This window comes from Prionailurus bengalensis, chromosome C1 (assembly GCF_016509475.1).
Source record: "Prionailurus bengalensis isolate Pbe53 chromosome C1, Fcat_Pben_1.1_paternal_pri, whole genome shotgun sequence".
Lineage (NCBI taxonomy): Eukaryota > Metazoa > Chordata > Mammalia > Carnivora > Felidae > Prionailurus > Prionailurus bengalensis.
This window is the reverse complement of record NC_057345.1, coordinates 200,701,320-200,723,008: the sequence shown is the minus strand read 5'-3', so window position 1 is coordinate 200,723,008 and position 21,689 is coordinate 200,701,320. Positions and strand designations below refer to the sequence as shown.

General features: G+C 37.6%; 1 protein-coding gene across 1 annotated transcript in view; it reads left to right on the top strand.

The window, feature by feature from the left end:
• The window catches only part of ABCA12 (ATP binding cassette subfamily A member 12), a 181,102-nt gene that overhangs the window by 126,643 nt on the left and 32,770 nt on the right, over window positions 1–21,689 (top strand). The window contains exons 24-36 of the mRNA XM_043577737.1: window positions 4,898–5,227; window positions 6,760–6,829; window positions 6,918–7,052; window positions 7,950–8,105; window positions 9,024–9,210; window positions 11,504–11,722; window positions 13,201–13,397; window positions 14,183–14,343; window positions 15,705–15,941; window positions 16,453–16,603; window positions 19,390–19,642; window positions 20,288–20,374; window positions 21,169–21,262. Coding sequence (XP_043433672.1) covers window positions 4,898–5,227; window positions 6,760–6,829; window positions 6,918–7,052; window positions 7,950–8,105; window positions 9,024–9,210; window positions 11,504–11,722; window positions 13,201–13,397; window positions 14,183–14,343; window positions 15,705–15,941; window positions 16,453–16,603; window positions 19,390–19,642; window positions 20,288–20,374; window positions 21,169–21,262 — 2,277 coding nt within the window. The remainder of the gene's footprint in view (window positions 1–4,897; window positions 5,228–6,759; window positions 6,830–6,917; window positions 7,053–7,949; window positions 8,106–9,023; window positions 9,211–11,503; window positions 11,723–13,200; window positions 13,398–14,182; window positions 14,344–15,704; window positions 15,942–16,452; window positions 16,604–19,389; window positions 19,643–20,287; window positions 20,375–21,168; window positions 21,263–21,689) is intronic.

Here is a 21,689-nt window from a genome sequence, read left to right as displayed (position 1 = left end):
CCCTCCTTAATGCTCATCACCCATTTAACCCATTTCCCTCACTTACCCTCTGTTCAGCAACCCTTGAGTTTGTTCTGTGTATTTAAGAGTCTCTTATAGTTTGTGTCCCTCTCTGTTTTTATCTTATTTTTCCTTCCCTTCCCCTATATTCATCTGTTGAGTTTCTCAAATTCCACATATGAGTGAAATCATATATCTATCTCTAACTGACTTATTTCACTTAGCATAATATGCTCCAGTTCCATGCACACAGTCGCAAATGGCAAGATTTCATTCTTTTTCATTGCCAAATACCACATCTTCTTTATCCATTCATCAGTTGATGAACATTTGGGCTCTTTCCATTATTTGGCTATTGTTGATAGCACTGCTATAAACGTTGGGGTGCATGTGCCCCTTCAAATCAGCATTTTTGTATCTTTGGGAAACTTGAATCCATGCCCTAAACCAGAATTTTGGTTGCAAACTCCTATCTTATATTTCTCTTTCAGTTTCCTGGTACTTAGAAGTGAATCTTCACAGATTAAAGGAAAACCTTAAAGTAGAAAATTGTGATAGATACTGAGTTCTTTTCTACTTCAAAATAAATACCTACCTTAAAGATAGAATTTGTGGTAGAAACACACAGTAAATATAAGTGTGTGTATTAAAGCACATCACTTAAAAAATTTTTTTTAAAAAATCAAAGCATAATGAAGAGTCCTTTCTCAATTGAAGAAAGACATATTTTTTTTAATGGCACACTGGTTTCTGCTTGGTAGCTTTGTGTCTTCATTTTGCATGCATCTACTTTCAAAATTTAACTACTTGATCTCAGGGTTCAAAGTCATACAGTAGAAAATCACTGAGCTTGGGATCAGAGAATCAGGCTTAGAGTCTTCCAGTTCATACTCACTTGGGCCCAGTCCCTTCCACTAAGCCTTACTATCTAGACCTAATTCAGCACACACTTCCAGAATGTGACTCTCTCACTGCCACAGCAAGAATGCATTCAGTTATCCATATTTTATCAATTCTAAGGTAATACTTTTTTTCCTTTGCTTCTTAAAGCCTCTGGAATTGGGATGCATTTGGTAGGGTGTCACCATTTAATTGGTGGTGATTTTTCTTTTTTGGTGCCATGTAAAAATAATGGCACATCTTAAAATCAGTGGTGTCCTAAATTCAAAGGAATGCCATCTATTTGTGAGATGTGGAATGGACGCCTCCTGCTCAATGCCTCCTGGTCAGCCTTCCTCTACTGCTCATGGTTCTAATCTTATGTCCTCCTGTTTAGAGGGAAAAAAGCTGAGCCCAGGGGGAGGTGACTTGGTGAAAACTGAAGGGCTAGTTAGTCATCCATCTGAGACTGGAACTCAAGTGTCTTGACTTTGAACCAATGCTTTTCCACATCATAGCTGCTTTCCCTCTTATCTTATTTTGGTGGCATAGACACTTAAGGACTTTTGATAATGATGGTGGAAAATCTCCTTGGTTACCAGAGATTCAAAATCATGTTTTAATACCATCATTTTAATATTCAGTAAGTACTAAACTTTTAATTCCCTATGTCCTTCTCATTCCAATTAAATAAAAAAAGATAAAAAATACTTTTTTCCTTCTGTAATTGTTCTTAAATTTGGGCAAGAAAACCAAGTTAGTTGCTATTTCAATGAAGCCATTAATCCTTGACCTTGTTATGATATGACTCCGGTGAGTTTCTTTAATTTGTTAAAGGAATTAGTACAAATATTAATGCCCAGTAAGTTTGTTGATGAGATTAATCCAGTAGTTTTAAAAAAAAAAACTATTTTGAAATGCCTGTAGTTTTGTTCTGTGTTCCTTGCTTTTAAAAATTAAAATATTAAAACTGTTACAAAAATTGATTTACAACACACAGAGAAGTACTTTTGCACATTATTTTCTTGATTTATGGGTTAGCTTCATCTGTCTAATCTAATCTAAGTCATTTATGGGGATTTCGGTGCTTACATTCAGCTGGAGACAAAATTTTGGAGTTGTTCTTTCTCAGTTCAGATAGGTAGTCTAAAATATCTGTGGTCTGAAGAGACAGGATTTTAGTAGTTCACTTTAAACATTTTTTATGCCTTCTTCGTAGACACTATCCATCGCGGTAGTGGGAATTTGGAACATTTCAAGTAGTGATCACAACACCCTTTATATCTTACTAAAAAACAATAATTGTTAAGAAAAAAATTTTAATTGAGGTAGGAAATGTTACTATTCCTTATAAATTAGTGCTTGACATTCTTGTTGAATTGAATGAAGATTCAAGTAAATACATTAATCTTTGTGATTTCTTTTCCTGAGAGCATTAATGTCAGTTCCTGTGCATAAGCTTCTCTTGAATGTGGCAACACATTTACCCAAAATCTTACCAAACCTGCTCTCAGTATTTTCTGCCATCCACTGAAGCAAACTCTGTGTACAGGGGTTTTCCTTGAGCAACAGGTTATGAGATGCTGATGAATTGCTTCAGGCAGGTTTGGAAGGCTTGAGACAAGTGACTCTTTGATTGCAAAGTTGGCACCTGACATATGTCACTCTGAGGATCAACTAATGACATCCAGGAAAGCATAGCCAGAGATTCTCGGTGGGCCATCTTCCATCAGCAGGTTTGGTCTTATTTATTATAACGAAGTTGGCAGTGAATCTGGATAATTTATGGATGACTTACATGCTCTCCTTGCTCTTTCTCTTTATGAATAACAGCTGTTCTCCTCATGGCACAATATCCTGAAGTTTAACACTGAAGTTTCATGCTAGAATGTTAAGTAGTGAACACTTTTGGAAGCACCTAGCTCAGTCTGTGTCCATAGGAAGCAATGATCACCCTCCAACTTTTACCAACTCTTGGGAATAGGGATCTGATCTCAAATCTTGAAAATTTCAAAATTACAGGGATAAACACCTTTGGTCCTGGTCTTTGGGTTTGCCAGATTATCTTTTAATAAGGCTATAAATGGAGAATTTTCTAGTTATAAAAATGTTTTATATTGCAGCTATCAAATTGTTGGGAAAGGAAAACATGTTTACACACACCAAAGTCAGCTTTATTTCATGTCCTAGATCCTTTATATTCACCTTGTGAAATAAATTGACATTGTCTCCTACTAACATACGCTGCTATTGGGGAAAAGTATTTTTCGCATAGGTCACATGAAATTAGGTGGTGGGTACCAGCTCTGGAGTAGTTATATGGGTCCCATAACTCTCCAGTTAATTATGAACTCCGTTAAACCTCAAAATAAAAATAAGAAAGGCAAATGAAAGAGCTAACGTATCATAATCATACTGGCGTAGGCACGTGTCTCTGAAATGCAGTCATCAAACATGACACAGTAATTTTTTCAAATAGGTTGGGGTGCAGAGAAAAAATTTCGATAAGACCTGTGAGGTGTATTTTCATACTGAAATGTAATTTTGTTTTCAATGATAAATACATAGTAAATGGAGGAAACCTTCCATAGTACATCTTTGCTCCATGCTGAGTTTTTTTACTTTGACCCACACTTCCATTCCTATGGAAACATAAGTTGAATCTTTACTGCAAAGGGCAGGAAGGCCTGGGAAGAGAGAGGCAGTAAGGAGGGAGGAGGGTGAGGAAGAGGGCAAAGTTAAGAGAAAAAGTCACACGCTTTTTTCTCAGCGGTGATTAGCTTAAGGCCCACAGCTTAGACTGTTGGCAGTCAGGTAGCTGTTTCCATGGCAACAAGAGGAGCAGCAGAGTTATCAAAATGTGATAAGTTACAAAGGCAGAAAGTAAAATTCACTATTTTGCGTGTAGAGCAAAAGATTCAGCAGCATTCCTTTTTTTTTTTTTTTTTTTTTTTTTCCTTCCTGGACAAGTTAGGTTTAAAGAAGGAGGACATTGAAAATCCTTGATTTTACCTGAAATACTAGATCATAAAGCTTTAGAGGAGCATTTCTTTTGTTCTTTTTTAAAAATGGACTGTTGATTCATAAGCTTAGCATTAATCATGTATTGTTAAAACTAGGTACCAGGATATGCAGGTTCCCACAAATTGCAACATGTCATCAAATTTGAGACAACCAAGATCCAGGGGACGTTAGAGCTTTCAGAATCCCTTTGAGTTAATGCTCAAACATATCATGCTGATCTGTTTCTCTACCTTGGTGAAATGCCTTGGCCTTTAGGGATGTTACTGAGTTACTAAAGAATATAAATTGAGAGAGAATGAATCTCAGATACATGAGTTCATTTTGGGTGCATGAATGTCTTTCTGAGAAACAAAGATGACAGACCTGACCTAGACTACCAGTGATCTTAAGGATGGGGAAGCTGTGCCACAAGGCAGAAAGTCTCCCTTCAAAGTTTCCATGTTTTAAATCTTAGGAATCAGGTCCATTCTACTTTTCTCAGGAACCTGAATACTGATTGTGTTGTCCGTCAATGTTTAGATTTTTCTTAAAGAGAGTTTTGCTATCTCAATCCCTATACTGAATTTGAAATAAACTGTGTTTTTCTACCTGCTTGAAATATTCATGCCTGCACAAGTGTCAAATTCATGTTGTAAAATTCTGCAGAAGACACCATAAATTTTGATAATCTATTCTAAATTAATTTAATCTGGGTGCATCAGTTAGATACCAGTTATAAAATGAAATTGGAAAAAATAAAAAAAAGAACCTCACCATCCAAATTATCCATTATATTAGGCACTCTGAAAGCATACAATTTAAATTGGGCTGATGTAAATGGTCGTATTAATTTTACATAGCAAGCATGGACAGATCCTTGACTTATGAAAATCATTAAGATGCCTAGTTCCATATATATGAAGAGTCTCATGGGCATTTTGGCATGGTGCAGAAATAATTGCTATTTGAGAGAATATCTGCTCCAAAAGTGGCTAACACTTTTTCCTTTTCACAGTACATGAAGATGATGGGTGTGAACTCCTGCAGCCACTTTTTTGCCTGGCTTATAGAGAGTATTGGATTTTTACTGGTTACCATCGTCATCCTTATCATTATTCTGAAGTTTGGCAATATTCTTCCTAAAACAAATGGTTTCATTTTGTTCCTGTATTTTTCGGACTACAGCTTCTCAGTTATTGCCATGAGCTATCTTATCAGTGTCTTCTTCAACAACACCAACATTGCAGCCCTTATTGGAAGCCTCATCTACATCATTGCTTTTTTTCCCTTTATTGTTCTGATTACAGTTGAGGATGAGTTGAGTTATATTGTAAAAGTATTCATGGTGAGTCAACTGTCACAAGTGAATGGCTAGTGTGTGATAAGAATTGGTTCTTTTTATGTTTTTAGACTCTCAAACTAAAAGTTCATTTATCTAAATTGAAAAGTTCTGCGATTGCAAAATAAGCTTAAGTGTTCTAATGATAGTTTTTTCTATATCATTGAGTACTGTACAAACATAAGACAATGAAAACGAAACTTTCCCCCCATTGTTAAAATCATAGTATGTAATGCTGTTAAGAAATAATTTCTGAAGAAAGAATAATCTTTTAAAAACAATCATTTTATTTTTTTTTATTTTTTTTTAATTTTCAAAGGGTAACATTATTTTTTTTAATTTTTATTTTTTTATATGAAATTTATTGACAAATTGGTTTCCATACAACACCCAGTGCTCATCCCAAAAGGTGCCCTCCTCAATACCCATCACCCACCCTCCCCTCCCTCCCACCCCCCATCAACCCTCAGTTCTCAGTTTTTAACAGTCTCTTATGCTTTGGAGTACTACGTGGCAATGAGAAAAAATGAAATATGGCCTTTTGTAGCAACATGGATGGAACTGGAGAGTGTGATGCTAAGTGAAATAAGCCATACAGATAAAGACAGATACCATATGGTTTCACTCTTATGTGGATCCTGAGAAACTCAACAGAAACCCATGGAGGAGGGGAAGGAAAAAAAAAAAAAACAATCATTTTAAAGATCATCACAAATTCTAACTTCTTTTCTGGTCCAACTCCTTAAATATCTTAAAGCCTTTATTACTGTAATTATTCACATGTGTGAATAATTTTCATGGGTTTGGTAACATACAATATAACTTATAGGCATAAAGACAAATGCACTGACAGCATATAATCAATTTTGAATTCTTTTCTGCCTTTTCAATTCAAAAGTATTGAATTAATTTAAGAATTTTAATGAAATCAATAAGAATAGTTTGAAATTTGGAAAGCAGAAAAATAAATCTCTTTGAGAGTCATATTGCAACTTTGGTGTTTATGGAAATGGAAAGTGTTAAATAACTTTCATTTAACATTGACTACTTTGGGTTAATGCAACATTAAATTCCTAATTTGTTACATTGTAAGTATTCAATCAATTCATATTTTAGTATATTTTAATTCATAGTACTTCTGTTACCTGTAATCAATTTATGAAGTAAAAACATCTTATGGCTTCTAACAGTTGATTTGATTTTAGTCTTAGCATTGCATTACCCTTTAATTACCTATCTTATAAATTGCTGAGTAACATTTACTAAGTTTAGATACATATTTTGGGTTTTGGACAAATATTTTCCAAGCATAATTTTCCTGATTTTGTTTTCCGCTATTCCCTCTTCTCTTCTTCAGAGGGGTAGTGTGCTTGGTACAGGACCTCTGGACCCGTACCAATGGGATCTCTCCATTTGTAAATACGCTTAGGGAGTTAGTGTCAATTTTATCTGTATAAGTGTCCAAAGTTTTAAGTATGTTTAGATCCCTCTTGCACAAAACTTATAAGAACTATCATTGCTGTTTCATTTCTTCACAGAGCCTGCTGTCCCCAACAGCATTCAGTTATGCAAGTCAATACATTGCAAGATATGAGGAGCAAGGCATTGGTAGGCTCACTTCCTTTAAAACTAGATTTTATCCTTCACAACTGCAGTACGTCTCGCAGAAGAATAAATACATGTGTTTACTTTTTAGGTCTTCAGTGGGAAAATATGTACAGTTCCCCAGTTCAGGATGACACTACCTCCTTTGGTTGGCTCTGCTGTCTAATCCTAGCTGACTCTTTCATTTATTTCCTTATTGCTTGGTATGTCAGAAATGTGTTCCCAGGTATGAACATACTTCCAACAGATATATTTTGTATAGTTTTCATGCTTATAAATCAGCTACTATATATTTTTTAATACTTGATCTGCCATATATTGTCTCAAAAAAAAAAACCAAAACATACAAACTTAAAACTCCAAACTAACCAGAACTTTCCAGGACGAGATAGTGCACTGGTGAATTCCTTCTCTGATGTTCCTTTAAAGGGTGGAGTGTATTAAGAAGCATGGAATCCAGTCTTTCCAATTGGGCACATGAGACATGATAAAGCAAAACCAATTCTCCTAATTCTGAGGAGAATTTACCAAATTCTAATAGAAAACACTAGTTAGAGCCCCTATTTTAGTTCTCAGGTCATCATCACTTTTAACATGCTTGAGAGCTTTTCCATTCAGCCTTACTGATATTTGTGTGTTTCCTGGTGTTGTAGAATAGAAGAGTATTCTTCCATTTGCATAAATTCCTATAAAAGACAAATGTGTAGAGACAGAAAGCAAATCAGTAATTGTCTAGAACTTGAGGTGGGACCAGGAGTTATCTGTACATGGGCATAAGAACACTTGTTGAAGCTGTAGGAATAGTCTAATAATGCATGGGTTGTGGTGATGGTTGCACAACTTCAGGTATTTACTAAAATCATCTACCTCTACACTTATTATAATGAGCAGATTTTATGGCATGTAATTATACCTCAATGAAGTTATTTTTTAAAAAGAATAAAAGAGAAGCTATCTTTTTTTGCTTTACTTTGGAAACAGACTATGCTTTAATTTGATATAGATCAAAAAGAAAGAAAGAAAATACTTTCTGAACCATATATAATGTTCTGTTGTTTAGCTTCTGATGCCTAATGTTAACAATCAGCTAATATTTATTCTTCCTAATACATTTTTATCACAGGTACCTATGGCATGGCAGCTCCGTGGTATTTTCCAGTCCTCCCTTCCTATTGGAAGGAGCGATTGGGATGTACAGACATGAAGCATGAGAAAAGCAATGGCCTTATGTTTACTAATATCATGATGCAGAACACCAACCCATCTGCCAGTAAGACAAGTAGGTCAACAACAAGCATTATTATGACAGAAGTGATATAAAAATTTACATGACTAGTGATTTTAATTATGTTTTTCTAAATGGCAAAATTATCATCCTTTTAGTCATGGATGAATATGTCCACACATATGTGTTCAGACTCTTATGGAGATTAAATTGTGGCTTTTTCTGGGCTCATTAGCTCAGTTGGTTAGCATATGGCGCTAATTAGGCCAAGATTGTAGATCCCTTTGTGGTCCAGTTAGATTCACACAGAGAAAAAATTTGTTCCTTGGCCACAGTCTACACCCCTAACTCCAGCCATCTGTCACTAGTCAAAAAGAGTAACAAAAGTTACAAATACAGATAATTTAGCATAACCCATCACCAACGCTGAACAAACAGTTTAAAGCTCATGATTTACATTGGGTGAGTAGTGTCATCTTCATAAGGTAAGGATGACCAATATCCATGGTCTATGTGTGGTGCCTAAAGCAGATGTGGATAGTAATCAATAAACTGGATTCTATAACCACAGATATGAACTGGCCTTGTCACCATAAAATCACATCTTGTAGACATTTTTTTTTCCATTAGTTGGTATCATCCTGTCTGATCAGAGAACTTAGACTGCCTTTTAAATATTTGAGATCTGTTGAATCAAGGAGAATTCATTATTATGGTAGCGTAGTCTAAGACTACCTGTTCTGACAGAGAGGTGTGATATGAGCCTTGGAGAATGTGGTTCCCCACCTCATTCATTCTTTAACCAAATGAGAAGGAGGCAGAAGGCTACAATAGATATTTTGTTTCCAGAGTTATTTTTACTTAGAGGCCTGTGTTGTTATAGGCTTCAGTTTTTAATTAAGGAAAAGTCTCTCTGTAGCTGCATTTTCCTTCTTTGTGAGCTTTATAATTCTTCTCTTGATTTCCCTTCAGGTCCTGAGTACATGTTCCCCTCCAACATTGAGCCTGAACCTAAGGATCTCACAGTTGGGGTTGCCCTTCATGGGGTCACAAAGATCTATGGCTCAAAAATTGCTGTTGATAACCTCAATCTGAACTTCTATGAAGGACATATTACTTCATTGCTGGGGCCCAATGGAGCCGGGAAAACTACTACGATGTATGTTACTTTTTAACACTTATTGTCCTGGAAGCCTATTACTTAATATTTCCTCATTTCTTTCATAAAGAATAAAGTTACTACATCTCCAAGATAGATTAAGGTAGCTCATTTTGTTTACTATAAAATGGAGTCTAAGTCAGAGGTCCCAATCTGAGACCTCAAAAGGCCAGATCAGGCTGAACCAGTACTTCTTAAAAGTTATAATTCAGTGCCAATATTTACAAATGGAGAGGTTTTCTAATAAAAAGAAATATTCTTCACATTCCTTGGATAATAGGATGTTCTAGCAATACTGGGTCCACGGTCTAAGGTGGGGACAATTGGTTGGGTCTTACCAGTGACTGTTCTCTTAAAGGGGACATCTGCTTTCTGATTTATTCCTGTTCCTCACAAATCTGCACTGTCGCATATGCCCAGTCTGCTTCATTTATTTGCATTTCTATTCTGGCCCATGTATAATTTTGAGTTTACACACTTTGCTATAAACACACTCAGCCCCAGCTGCTCCTTGCCTTGATTCATGAAGAAAGAAATCACCAGCTATCAGATATAGATCAAAAGGGCCAGGAGTGGTACATGAGCTGTTCTTTCTCACTCATGATTTAACTGATGTGTCCAAAAGGAGAAGAGACTCAAATGTTTTTAAAGTGACATCCTTTTGAATTTTTTTTTGTGACTCACCTCCAGTGCTCCACATTCTTGGCTGGAAGTCAACGCTAAGCTGCTGTTTCTCTTTAGCTCTTATTTGAAAAAAAGTGTCAGTTGCTGGATATCCTATTTAGTATTATCATAAGTAAGCTCAGTGACTGCCAAAATATATTCAAATTAATTTTTCTTTTACAAATAAAAGGGGACAAAGTAAGGTCATGAAATGAGGGAACATGCAGCTACTCTTATTTATATGGCCTGCTTAAATTCAAAGTTGGCTTTCTAGTGAAAACATAGTGATTTAGTGCTTAAAAGCAGGTTTCTAATAGGCAATGAGAGACCAGCGAAGAAAAGAGAAGAAGGTTTTTTGAAGAAGCTGTAATTTTAGCTGAGAAAGTCCTAATTTTATTCTTCTGAATATGAAGAATGAGTCGTTTATATTTCAAGGTGTTTTTATGGGAAGAATTGCATATATTATTGATTCCTTATTAAATCCACAATAGTCATTTAGGGTTCATTATATACAAGGTACAAGGTACTAGTTAGGTACTAGAGACAGGGGTGGAAAAATGGATCCTTTGCATGACCTCATGGAGCTTACATGTTACTGGAGAAGATGGATTTTAAGTAATTGCTCAGTTTATTAACCATCTGAAAAATGATAAGCAATTGTCTAGTAAGATAGAGAATAATCACAGTGTAGAGAAAGGGACTGAAAGTGACCAATGTTCACATGGGAAGGAGAGTGGTGTGGTCAGGAGCAAGTGGTGGTGTGGCTTGCACTGTGGTGTGCCTGGGAAAATGGGACATATGGGCAGAGGTTGAAAACAGAGATAGGGGGCGCCTGGGTGGCGCAGTCGGTTAAGCGTCCGACTTCAGCCAGGTCACAATCTCGCGGTCCGTGAGTTCGAGCCCCGCGTCGGGCTCTGGGCTGATGGCTCGGAGCCTGGAGCCTGTTTCCGATTCTGTGTCTCCCTCTCTCTCTGCCCCTCCCCCGTTCATGCTCTGTCTCTCTCTGTCCCAAAAATAAATAAACATTGAAAACAGAGATAGGAGGAGGATGCAAACACAGCTTCTGGATTCTAGGCTTGTGCAACCAGTATTTGGATTCATCGTATGGTGAAAGAGGAACATCAGTGGGGGCACAGAGTTGAGGGCAAAGATCCTGAGTTAAATTTTAAACATGTTGAGTTTGAGGGTCCTGTAAGATGTCTTATGGAGAAGTGATACTGTCTTCTGGATATACAGTGCAAATCTGGATCTGAGTGGTGAGGTCTGGGCTAAAGATATAAATTTGAGACTCCACGACTCATAGATACCATCTGATGCCAGGGAGGTGCATGAGTTTGCTCAAGGAGAGAGCATACTTGGCAATTAAAGTATGTGACCATTTCTGTCATTACTGCGGCCACCACCCCTCCCCATCATTGTCACTGTGTAGTGTTTATGTAACACTCTAAATAATTAAAAGCTTAAAAGTCACTCAATGTTTGTTCCCATGTAATACCATTTTATTGTATAGCTTGGTCTTACCTGAGGAGATACACTGTAATACTGTTTGCTAATGAATGAGATATATTTAGTTCTAAAATCTAACTTAAATGCTTGGTTGATACCTAATTTATCATTTCTTCATTTTCAGCTCCATGTTGACTGGGCTTTTTGGGGCTTCAGCAGGCACCATCTTTGTTTATGGAAAAGATACCAAAACAGACCTACACACGGTACGGAAGAGCATGGGGGTCTGCATGCAGCACGACGTCTTGTTTAGTTACCTCACTACCAAGGAACACTTACTCCTGTATGGCTCCATCAAAGTTCCTCACTGGACTAAAAAGCAGCTGCATGAGGAAGTGAAAAGGTCAGTATAGTGACAATCAGGACATGCACTGGTAACGCCTCTCAAAAAGACGTCAAGCTATGGTAATGATAATGCCTGTAGGAAACATTTGGTCACAAAAGAATTGGTTTTAGTTTTTCTACTTTTCCGGTATTGTATATATTTTATGTCGTCATCATCACGAGCCAATTATTGTACTGAAACTGTTTAACTTTCTTCATCTCGGGCTACCATATTGCCCCAAATCCTCTGTTTCTAATGGCTACAACATCAGGCCAAGCCTACTAACTGGACACCTACCTTCTCCTCTCCCTTATACAGTTTATCCTTCAAAGAGCAGCCTGGGTGACCTTTTTAAAAGACAAATCAGGGGATGCTGGGGTGGCTCAATCAGTTGAGTGACCAACTTCAGCTCAGATCGTGACATTGTGGTTTGTGAGTTCAAGCCCTGCATCGGGATCTGCGCTGACAGTGTGGAGGCTGCTTGGAATTCTCTTTATTCTCTCTCTCTGCCCCTCCCCACTCATGCTTCTCATGCTTCTCATGCTTCTCATGCTTCTCTCTCTCTCTCTCTCTCTCTCTCTCTCTCTCAAAATAAGTAAATAAACTAAAAAAAAAAAAAAAGAAAAAAAAAGACAAATCGGACCATGTAACTCCAGGGTTCAAAGCCCTTTATGGCATCCCACCACATTCAGTGTTGAACTCAGTAGAGGCCAAGAAACCCTACAAGACTTGCCCCCATCTCACTTCTGATGTCATTTGCTTCCAGTTTTCCTCCATTCACTGTACTCTAGACACTGCCTAAGTCACACACTGGCTTATACTCCTGCCACAGGGCTTCTCACTTATTGTTTCCTCTACTTAGAGTAGCCTTCCCCAGACAGCTGTTTGACCCACTCCTCCATTTTCCTAGTGTCTGATCAAATATCACCTTCTCTGAGGGGATGACTGTGTATATATATATATATACATATATATATATATATATATGCTTAAAATAGCATGCCCCAGGCACTCCTTATCTCATGTACCCTGCTTTATGTATTTTTTATTGTACTTGTTACCACCTGGTGAATTATAAACATACTTGAGAATATGTTTATTGACCGAATTTTATCTGCATCCTTCCCAATACATACACATACTAGATAGAACCTAATCTCCTTATGGGTAGAAATATTATCTTCTCACTACTTTCCTCCAGTAGCTTAAACAGTCTGGCACAAAACAGGCAGGCCTTCCCTAAGTATTTTTCAATGAACAAATAAAAAAAATGAGCCATGTATTCCCTTGTGTTGTTTTCTGGGTATCAATTTCGAACCTCCAACTAGACGATAAACAATAAAAAACCGTATCATGAATCCTTAATAGTGTATTGTACCTTGCTGAGCACATAATAGTTGCTTAGTAAACGCCTATTACTTAAAGTACTTATTGTATTTTTTCAATATTCAAATATTTTCTCTGTCAAAAATAACCACCATACATTATTTTTGAAGGACGTTAAAAGATACTGGACTATACAGCCATCGTCATAAGAGAGTTGGCACTTTGTCAGGAGGAATGAAGAGGAAGCTATCCATATCTATAGCTCTTATTGGTGGATCACGGGTGGTCATTTTGGATGAACCATCCACTGGAGTTGACCCATGTTCTCGCCGAAGTATATGGGATGTTATATCCAAGAACAAAACTGGTATGAGGACCTTCTTATAACTTGTCCACCCAGCGGTCATAACTTTGTCCTCTGGGATGCTTGCAACCAAGCCTACACCTTTTCTGTTTAGAAGCCCTGTTAAAAGTCTCAGATGGAGTCTTCCCCTTCCCAAAGTCTTCTCTTCCCGCCATTAAATTTCTGGGTTTATTAGTTAATATCCCTGTAGTGCCCCCTGTGAGTTGAGTTCACTGGCCTTTTTGAGAGCATGCAAAAAGATAGAAGTCCCAAATTCTGCCTACAGGAGCTTAGAATCTAATTAGAGATATCAAACATACACAAACGAAAATAAACTGAAAACAGACTAAACAAGTGCTAACAGGATGTGAAGCAAAGAAGCAATCAGAGTGGAGTGGATTAATCAGAGAGGAATATTCAAAAAGTCTTGAAAATTATTGCTTCTTCATAGTGAAAAAAGTGGGGGAGAGAGACAGGCAAAGAGAGAAAGAATGGAAATGAAGACAAAGGAGCAAACTAAGGAAGGAGTTGCTAACGCGTGCCTCTGACTGATGGACATTCAGCCATACAGCAAAGGCAATGCCTTTTTGCTGCCGACGTATGAGAAAAGAGCCCTGTATATTTAGCAACACCCCTTCCAAATTTCTCCTTGTTTATTTTGAAAGCTCCTTCTGGTCAGTTTTTCAGTTAGCTCATAAAACGTGCTTCATCTCCTCATAAATCACAGGATTTACTCGTGCTAACTCTGTATATCTCGGGAGCTGTGTCTTCATTTTTTATTCTCGGTTGTTCTTCTCTGTATTTTCAAGCCAGAACAATCATTCTGTCCACGCACCACTTGGACGAAGCGGAAGTGCTGAGTGACCGCATAGCCTTCCTGGAGCAGGGCGGGCTGCGCTGCTGTGGGTCACCATTTTACCTCAAGGAAGCGTTTGGGGACGGGTATCACCTCACGCTCACTAAGAAAAAGGTTTGTAAGGGAGAAAGTGTACCTCATGACAGGGGCATGAATTACTATTTTTTGTGAAATGGAGGCAGAATCTCTCCAATTTTATTAACTGCTAAAATTCATCATTAATATGTTAGTTTCACACTTCTCAAACCCATGGAAGCATCGGAACACCCGAAGACCTTGATTAGACCCACATTTCTGGCCTCACCCCAAGAGTCTCTGATTCAGTAGGTCTAGGATGGGGTTCTAGAACTGACTACCTTTATAACAAGGGTCCACATGATATGGATGCCACTGGTCCGGGATCACACAGAGAACCGGGATACTTGGTCAAAAAGGATCTACATCCTAAGTTTGCTCATATGGAGGATCAGCCTTTTAGTTTCCCTAGCATTTTAGCCTGTAAGGCTAAAAATTAGATTTTTTGCATTAAAGCAAATAAAGAGAATATGTAGTTGTGTATTCACTTTCTGATCAGTACCCCTCAAGTGGCAGTGTAAAGACTAACTCAGGCCAAAGGTGCTTTTACATCTTTGAAGGACAGCAGTGGCGACTAAGGATCCCTGGACCACCTAAAATATCATATGATTACCAATTCTGTGCAAGATGTGTATGCTGTTAGGTAGGCTTTGACTACCACCATTTATTTTACATCTGATCATCCTAATGTGACTTCTAAATGAAAAGCAATGTATTGTTATATTCATTAATTCATTAAGAAATGTATGTATTAGGTATGTAATATTAGGTATATAATACCTGAGATTACAGAACTGATGATATTAACATCTCTACCCTCGTGGAGTTTATATTCTGATAGAGTATGGGGGATTCGATGATAGTGTTGTTAAGTGTGTTATTAAGTCTCTTAGCAGGTGGCGAATGCTAGGGTAGAAATAAAGCACAGGAGGGGGGATGGGAATGCTGAGCAGTGCCATTTTAAGTAGGGTAGGAAGAGAAGGGGCTCTGAGAAGATGACAGTTGAGCCAAGAGTTGGGACTTGGGAGAGAAGGAGCCATGTCACTATCTCAGGGCAAAAGAACAACTATTGGGAAGGCCCTGAGGAGGGTGTGCCTGAGTTCGAAACACTCTGACAACACAGAGAGGCTGCTGTGGCTGGAGCAGAGCAGGTAAGAGCGAGGTAGTGGGCAGGGAGGCTAAAGAAGGGACAGAGGGAGGCGGGAGAATGGAGCCAATAAAATAGTGACTTATAGACCACGCTAGGGACCCCTGTGGGACAGGAAACACCAGAGGAGGGATGTGTCATCCAACTCAGGTCTGAATGTCTTGAAAGAATCTCACCACCCTCTGATTAGGGCCCTTGGGCATGAGTACAGTGTAAAGACGAAGGAGTGTTCAACTTCTGTTTTTGTATCTAGACTCCAAATCTAAGTGCAAATACAACATGCGACACAATGGCTGTGACAGCAATGATCCGATCACACCTCCCTGAAGCCTACCTCAAGGAGGACATCGGCGGAGAGCTTGTGTATGTGCTTCCTCCATTTAGCACCAAAGTCTCAGGGGCCTATCTGTCACTCCTGAGGGCGCTGGACAATGGCATGGGTGACCTCAACATCGGGTGCTACGGCATTTCAGACACCACCGTGGAAGAGGTACATTTCTTTTTTTCTTAAGGCTGGTATGACTTGCTGTTCCCTTAAATATACACAGTTCTTTAAAAAGAGAAAATATTTTAAAATAAACATTTTACAAAATCAGAAAATCTTAAAACTATCTCAATACCATTTTTATGTAAGACTGACTTTTGAAAACAGACCTGTTTTCTACCCAATTAGAGAACATGTATCTTTTACATACCGAAATGTTTACTTAGAGGAATGAAGGGGATGAGTGAAATCGGGGAAGGGGTGGTTAAGAGATATAAACTTCCAGATATAAAATAAATAAGTCAGGGAGATGAAAAGTACAGCATAGGGAATATAGTCAATAATATTATAATAACATATGGTAAAAAAAAATGTTCATTTAAAGTCACTATAAAAATATTTGCTTACGATCACACTTGTCTCAATGTGATGAAAATTTAAAATCAAAATTGAGCTTAGAGACTAGAAAGGGCATGCATGTTTTATGTTAATGAAGTTTTCTGGCTTCTCTTTCTAGGTCTTTCTGAATTTGACTAAAGAGTCACAAAAAGATAGAGATATGAGTCTTGAGCACTTAACACAAAAGAAAATTGGAAATTCCAGTACCAACGGCATCTCAACTCCCGACGATTTATCTGTGAGCAGCAGCAGTTTCACAGACAGAGATGGTATAAATCTAATGTGTATATTTTGCTTAATTCCAATAAATGACATAAGTGAGAAAAATCATAGGACAAAATTCAGCTTCAGATTTTCTTTCTAAATTCAGAATAAAGAAGCACACCTGGGTGGCTCAGTCGGTTAAGCATCCGACTTCGGCTCAGGTCATGACCTCACGGCTTGTGGGTTTGAGCCCCGCGTGGGGCTCTGTGCTGACAGCTCAGAGCCTGAAGCCTGCTTCAGATTCTGTGTGTCCCTCTCTTTCTGCCCCTCCCCTGCTTGCACTTACGTCTCTCTTTCTCTCTCTCTCAAAAAAATAAAATAAACATTAAAAAAATAAATTCAGAATAAAAAAGTAAGCTTTATTTTTTTAATCTCCCAAGTATTTATTAAACAAAATCAAGTTCTCTATTTCAAAAATGTTTTGAAGAACGTGAAAGAACTTCCTCATTAGCGTGGTGGTATGTATTCCTTACACCCACAAGAAGTCATTTTTTTTAATGAGTATTTTTTTAAATTAATTTATTTTGAGAGAGAGAGTGCGAGCAGGAGATGGGCAGAGAAAGGGGATGAGAGAGAATCCCAAGCAGGCTCCATATTGTCAGTGCAGAGTGCAATGTGGGACTCAATATCACGAACAGTGAGAGCATGACCTGAGCTGAAATCAAAAGTTGGATACTGATGGGGCCACCCAGTCACCTCCCTGGCAGTCGTTTTTAACATGTAATTTACTACAGTTTCAGATTTGTGTTTAACAAATTAAAATCCTTCCTGTAATTGGTGCTGTCCAACAATGGACAAAGTTACCTTGCAAGGTAGCTGACTCACTAACAGACATATTCAGCAGAAGAGTCATCAAAAAAAAAAAAATGCTAAAAAAAGAGGCATCATTCTTTATGGGACCTTATTGGAAAATATGTCTAATCTTCCCCTTCTGTGAACAATTCAGGCTCTGAGAAAATGCTTTTGGGGGGAGGGTTTCAGATTTGATGAAGTTGGACTCAGTACCTAAGAACCTATAGTGATAGGTTGTCCCCCTCAATTCTTCACACAAGATACATTTCAGAAATCGTGTTTCTTGATAGGACTTTGAGGAATTGGGCTCCTTTGAAAATAACTTTTCTCCTCTCTTATTCTTTTTCTGACAGTTAATTTATGCCTTTGGAAACACTATTTACTTAAGGAAGCAGATAGTAAAATGATATATAAATTATGGAATAGTCATTTCAACAGTTTGCTTAACTTGGAAAAAATCTCTAGGAACAGAACTTTTAATTAAACATTTGCCTGACTCTAAAATTTAGAGAAGATCTTCTCTGATGTTTGCATAGTTCTGGAACTTGGGAGTCTCATTTGTCCTCTGCCATATTCCTCATTTATCATCTTTTGGGGAATATAATTGTCAAGCCCATGGCATTGAGGACTTTGATTAGAAAGTGGTCATCTGCTTCAGGAAGTAAATGTTATGTATTTGCTTCTGCATTTGTCTCATAATTTGAAACTACTCTTCAGTCAAAATGTTTCCCTCATTGACATTATCTTTTAGAAAGCACATTTGCTCCATTTGATACACCTGTAACTCATCCACATGTAATTTCTCAAGAAACAGAAAAGCATACTAATTAACTTAAAATATTCAGCTCCTTCTACAATTCCCCTTTGCAGAGATATGAGTTTGCATTTAAACTTGTTCACTCTGTTTAATTGGAATTCATTTTAAATTAAGCAGCTTTGTATTTTTCCTTATCAGCTAAATGAAGATCATGATTTTTTGTGCTGCATAATTTGTGATGGAGAATTAAAAATATCCACAGAGTTGACGGTCATCTTATCACATGTAGAGGAGTGCTTGGCGTCAGGCCCTTGGAGAGAATGTTATATTTTTAGAGGGGGCTGTGGAATTATCAGTTGTAAGAGCACAATTGAGGGGACAACAGTTTATGGCCTCTACAGCTGCTCTTAATTCATTATCAGAAACCATGGAATTTTTCTCCACACCTGAAGAACATTTCAGGGGTGGGAGGTGGGGGTTGTAAACATCTTTTTCCAATGAGTTCTTTTTTGTGACACTAGTGGTAAAAATGGAGTTTTGAAATGGCAGATGTAATCAGTCCAGATTTCCAAAGAGAAGGTAATGAATATTTGAACTAGAATCATACTTTTGAAGAGAACGTTTCCCTTTTCCCAAGTTTAAGGTGAATTCATTGGACCTCACATTGGAATGCAAGCCAATAAACTTACAATCACTAAATTACCCACAGTAAGAGTGAGTTTTTAGACTAGGCAGCTGTTTTGGCTTCTGCTTATCTTTTTTTAAAACTGAAGTTATACATTGTATTAGTTTATGTCATATGAGTTTTAGGTGTCGGTTTCTGGGTTTCTGTTTATCTTGTTGGAATTCAGTCTCTTGATAGAAGCTACCTTTTGAGTCTTAGTATAATTAGCAGTACATACCGAGAAAACATTGTGACTTTGGAGATTAGGGACACTATTCATTTATAAAATTGTAAATATCTCACTTTGACATGTAAAACTACTATGGGTGTAACTAATCTTTTAGTGTATAGTGATTTGTAATTCGCAAAGCTTTTTTACGTATGGTTCTATGACATGGAGAGGCTCAGGCCCAAGGTTGAAAAACAAAGAGCTGAACCTCAAATCAGAACCTTCGAAATACAAGCTTTTCATATCACATCACATTATACCATCCATCCATGATTTTTGAAGTTACTCTATTACTTGATTTATCGGAATTACCCAGAACCATATCAAATCTCTCTCTCTCTCTAATCAGACAAAATCCTGACAAGAGGTGAAAGGTTGAAGGGTTTTGATCTGTTACTGAAGAAGATCATGGCGATACTCATTAAGAGGTTCCACCATACCCGCAGAAACTGGAAAGGTCTCATTGCTCAGGTTATTCTCCCCATCGTCTTTGTAACCACTGCCATGGGCCTTGGCACACTGAGAAATTCCAGCAACAGTTATCCAGAGATCCAGATCTCCCCATCTCTCTACGGTACCTCTGAACAGACAGCCTTCTATGCGTAAGTTTCTTTCTTCCAAAATGTTTCCCCAGTGCCTGCAGAGGCCTCAGTGTACCTCAGTGAATGCATGAAATGCTGAAGAATAAAGAATTATGAGGCACTGTACGTGATTCTGCCAAAGGAATGGACAACTTGATTTATAGAACATGACACTTCTATTGCCAACAGATAACTTTAAGAGCTTTTGTGTTTGTCTAAAAATAAAGTTATAGTATGTCTTTATTTTTAATGCCTAGACTTTCATCAAGAAAGCCTGGTTAGGTGTGGCTTCCCAATCTGTTGTTATATAGAGCAAATAACTTTTTTTTTTCAGCCTCACAAATATTGGATAGTAATTTTTTTCAGCCTCACAAATATTGGATAGTAATGTAAGAACCCTGTATAATATAATATTACATATATACAATAGGTGATCACTAAATGCATATGATGATTAGGAGAATAACAAGGCAGCCAAATAGAGCCATGTGCTTATTTTTTTCCCATGATACTTTTTTTTTTCCCCTGCTACTGAGTCTTTCTTGGATTTTTAATAAAACTGTCCTTTGGACAGCATATTTTATTTTCCAAATTATTCATAAGCATGACTTTAATATGGAAAACTAGTGGAGTATCAAGGATTTGTTTCTATCCTTTATATCATAGGAATTCTCACCCAAGCACAAAAGCACTGGTCTCAGCAATGTGGAGTTTCCCTGGCATCGACAATATGTGTTTGAACATCAGTGATCCGTAAGTGGTTCTTGTTTTTTTTTTGCTTTTTTGTTTTTGACACTCAAGTTGTGTGCGTACATGTGCATGCATGCATGTGTATGCACACACACACGCGTGTGTGTGTGTGTATACAAGTGGGTGTGTGTTGTATGCTGGAGAAGGGCAGCAGCCTGAGAGAAATCTGTATTTAACAGATTTTAGTTCATTCCGTAGCTATGCTATGCTGTAACAGTGAACAGTAGGTGCTTTCTAACCTAAAAAGTTTCTTCCTGTGCATATTTTTGTTTAACAAACAACCCTGTGAATTATTAATCCATTTTTAAGATGAAGAAACTGAGACTCATATGGACTGAGATACTTGTCTAAAAATATCTAGACAGTAAGTTGTGCAGCTAAAGCTGGGATGCAAGTCTTCTGACTCTGTTTTTGCACTAGGTAGTATTGCTTATTCAAAATTCCAAGATAATACACAACGCATGTAAACCTGACATTGGTATATTCTTTTGCTAAGGTTGGAGAACAGGATGAACGAGCAGAGAAGGAAGGGGTCAAAAAGCCCCATCCTGCCTCATTAAGACAATTCAATGAGCTTTGGTTTCAACACTGTTCAATCAATAAGTGCTGTCTCTAATCCCTCACAAAATGTCAAATCACTTGAAAATGGTAGTGTAATGTATATTTGAGTTATGAAAAACCAGTAAACTGTACCTAAGACTATACATCTGAATTTAATACCCAATACTTGCTTATATACTCATACGTAAATATGAGAACACACACATACCTCGCTTTAATATCATTTTTACTTGCAGAAGGTGCTTAACGAGAGGCAGTCTAGGAAAATGGAACACCAGTGGGGAGCCGATCACTAATTTTGGTGTTTGCTCCTGTTCAGAAAATATCCAGGTAAGATGGAATTTCATTTCAGTGAAGTAGGAGAAAGAAAGGAATAAATATTGAAACTTGAAAGATCTATCCAGGTTGCCAAAGAGTCAGTATAATTTCATTTTATGGAAGCTAGTAGCTCAGAGATGTGGAGTGGGGCAGCTCAAAAATATTGCCTTTGAACTTCAGGTCACTGTTTTAAATCCATCTCAGAACAAATTTCCAAAGGCAGGTAATTCGACGACAGTCTTTGTGGAAACCAACTAAAAATGAAATTTTGGTCTCAGTTCAGTTCTAACCGGAAAGCTCTATGTTTCAGACAACAAAGCCAACCATGACTGCCATATCTAAAAACACAGTGAGACTGTTTGGTGGTTAGCTGGCAAGTCAGTAATGTGTAAATCCAGAACAGAACTCCATTTCTAAGGAGCACCTCCAGCCTGCAAGA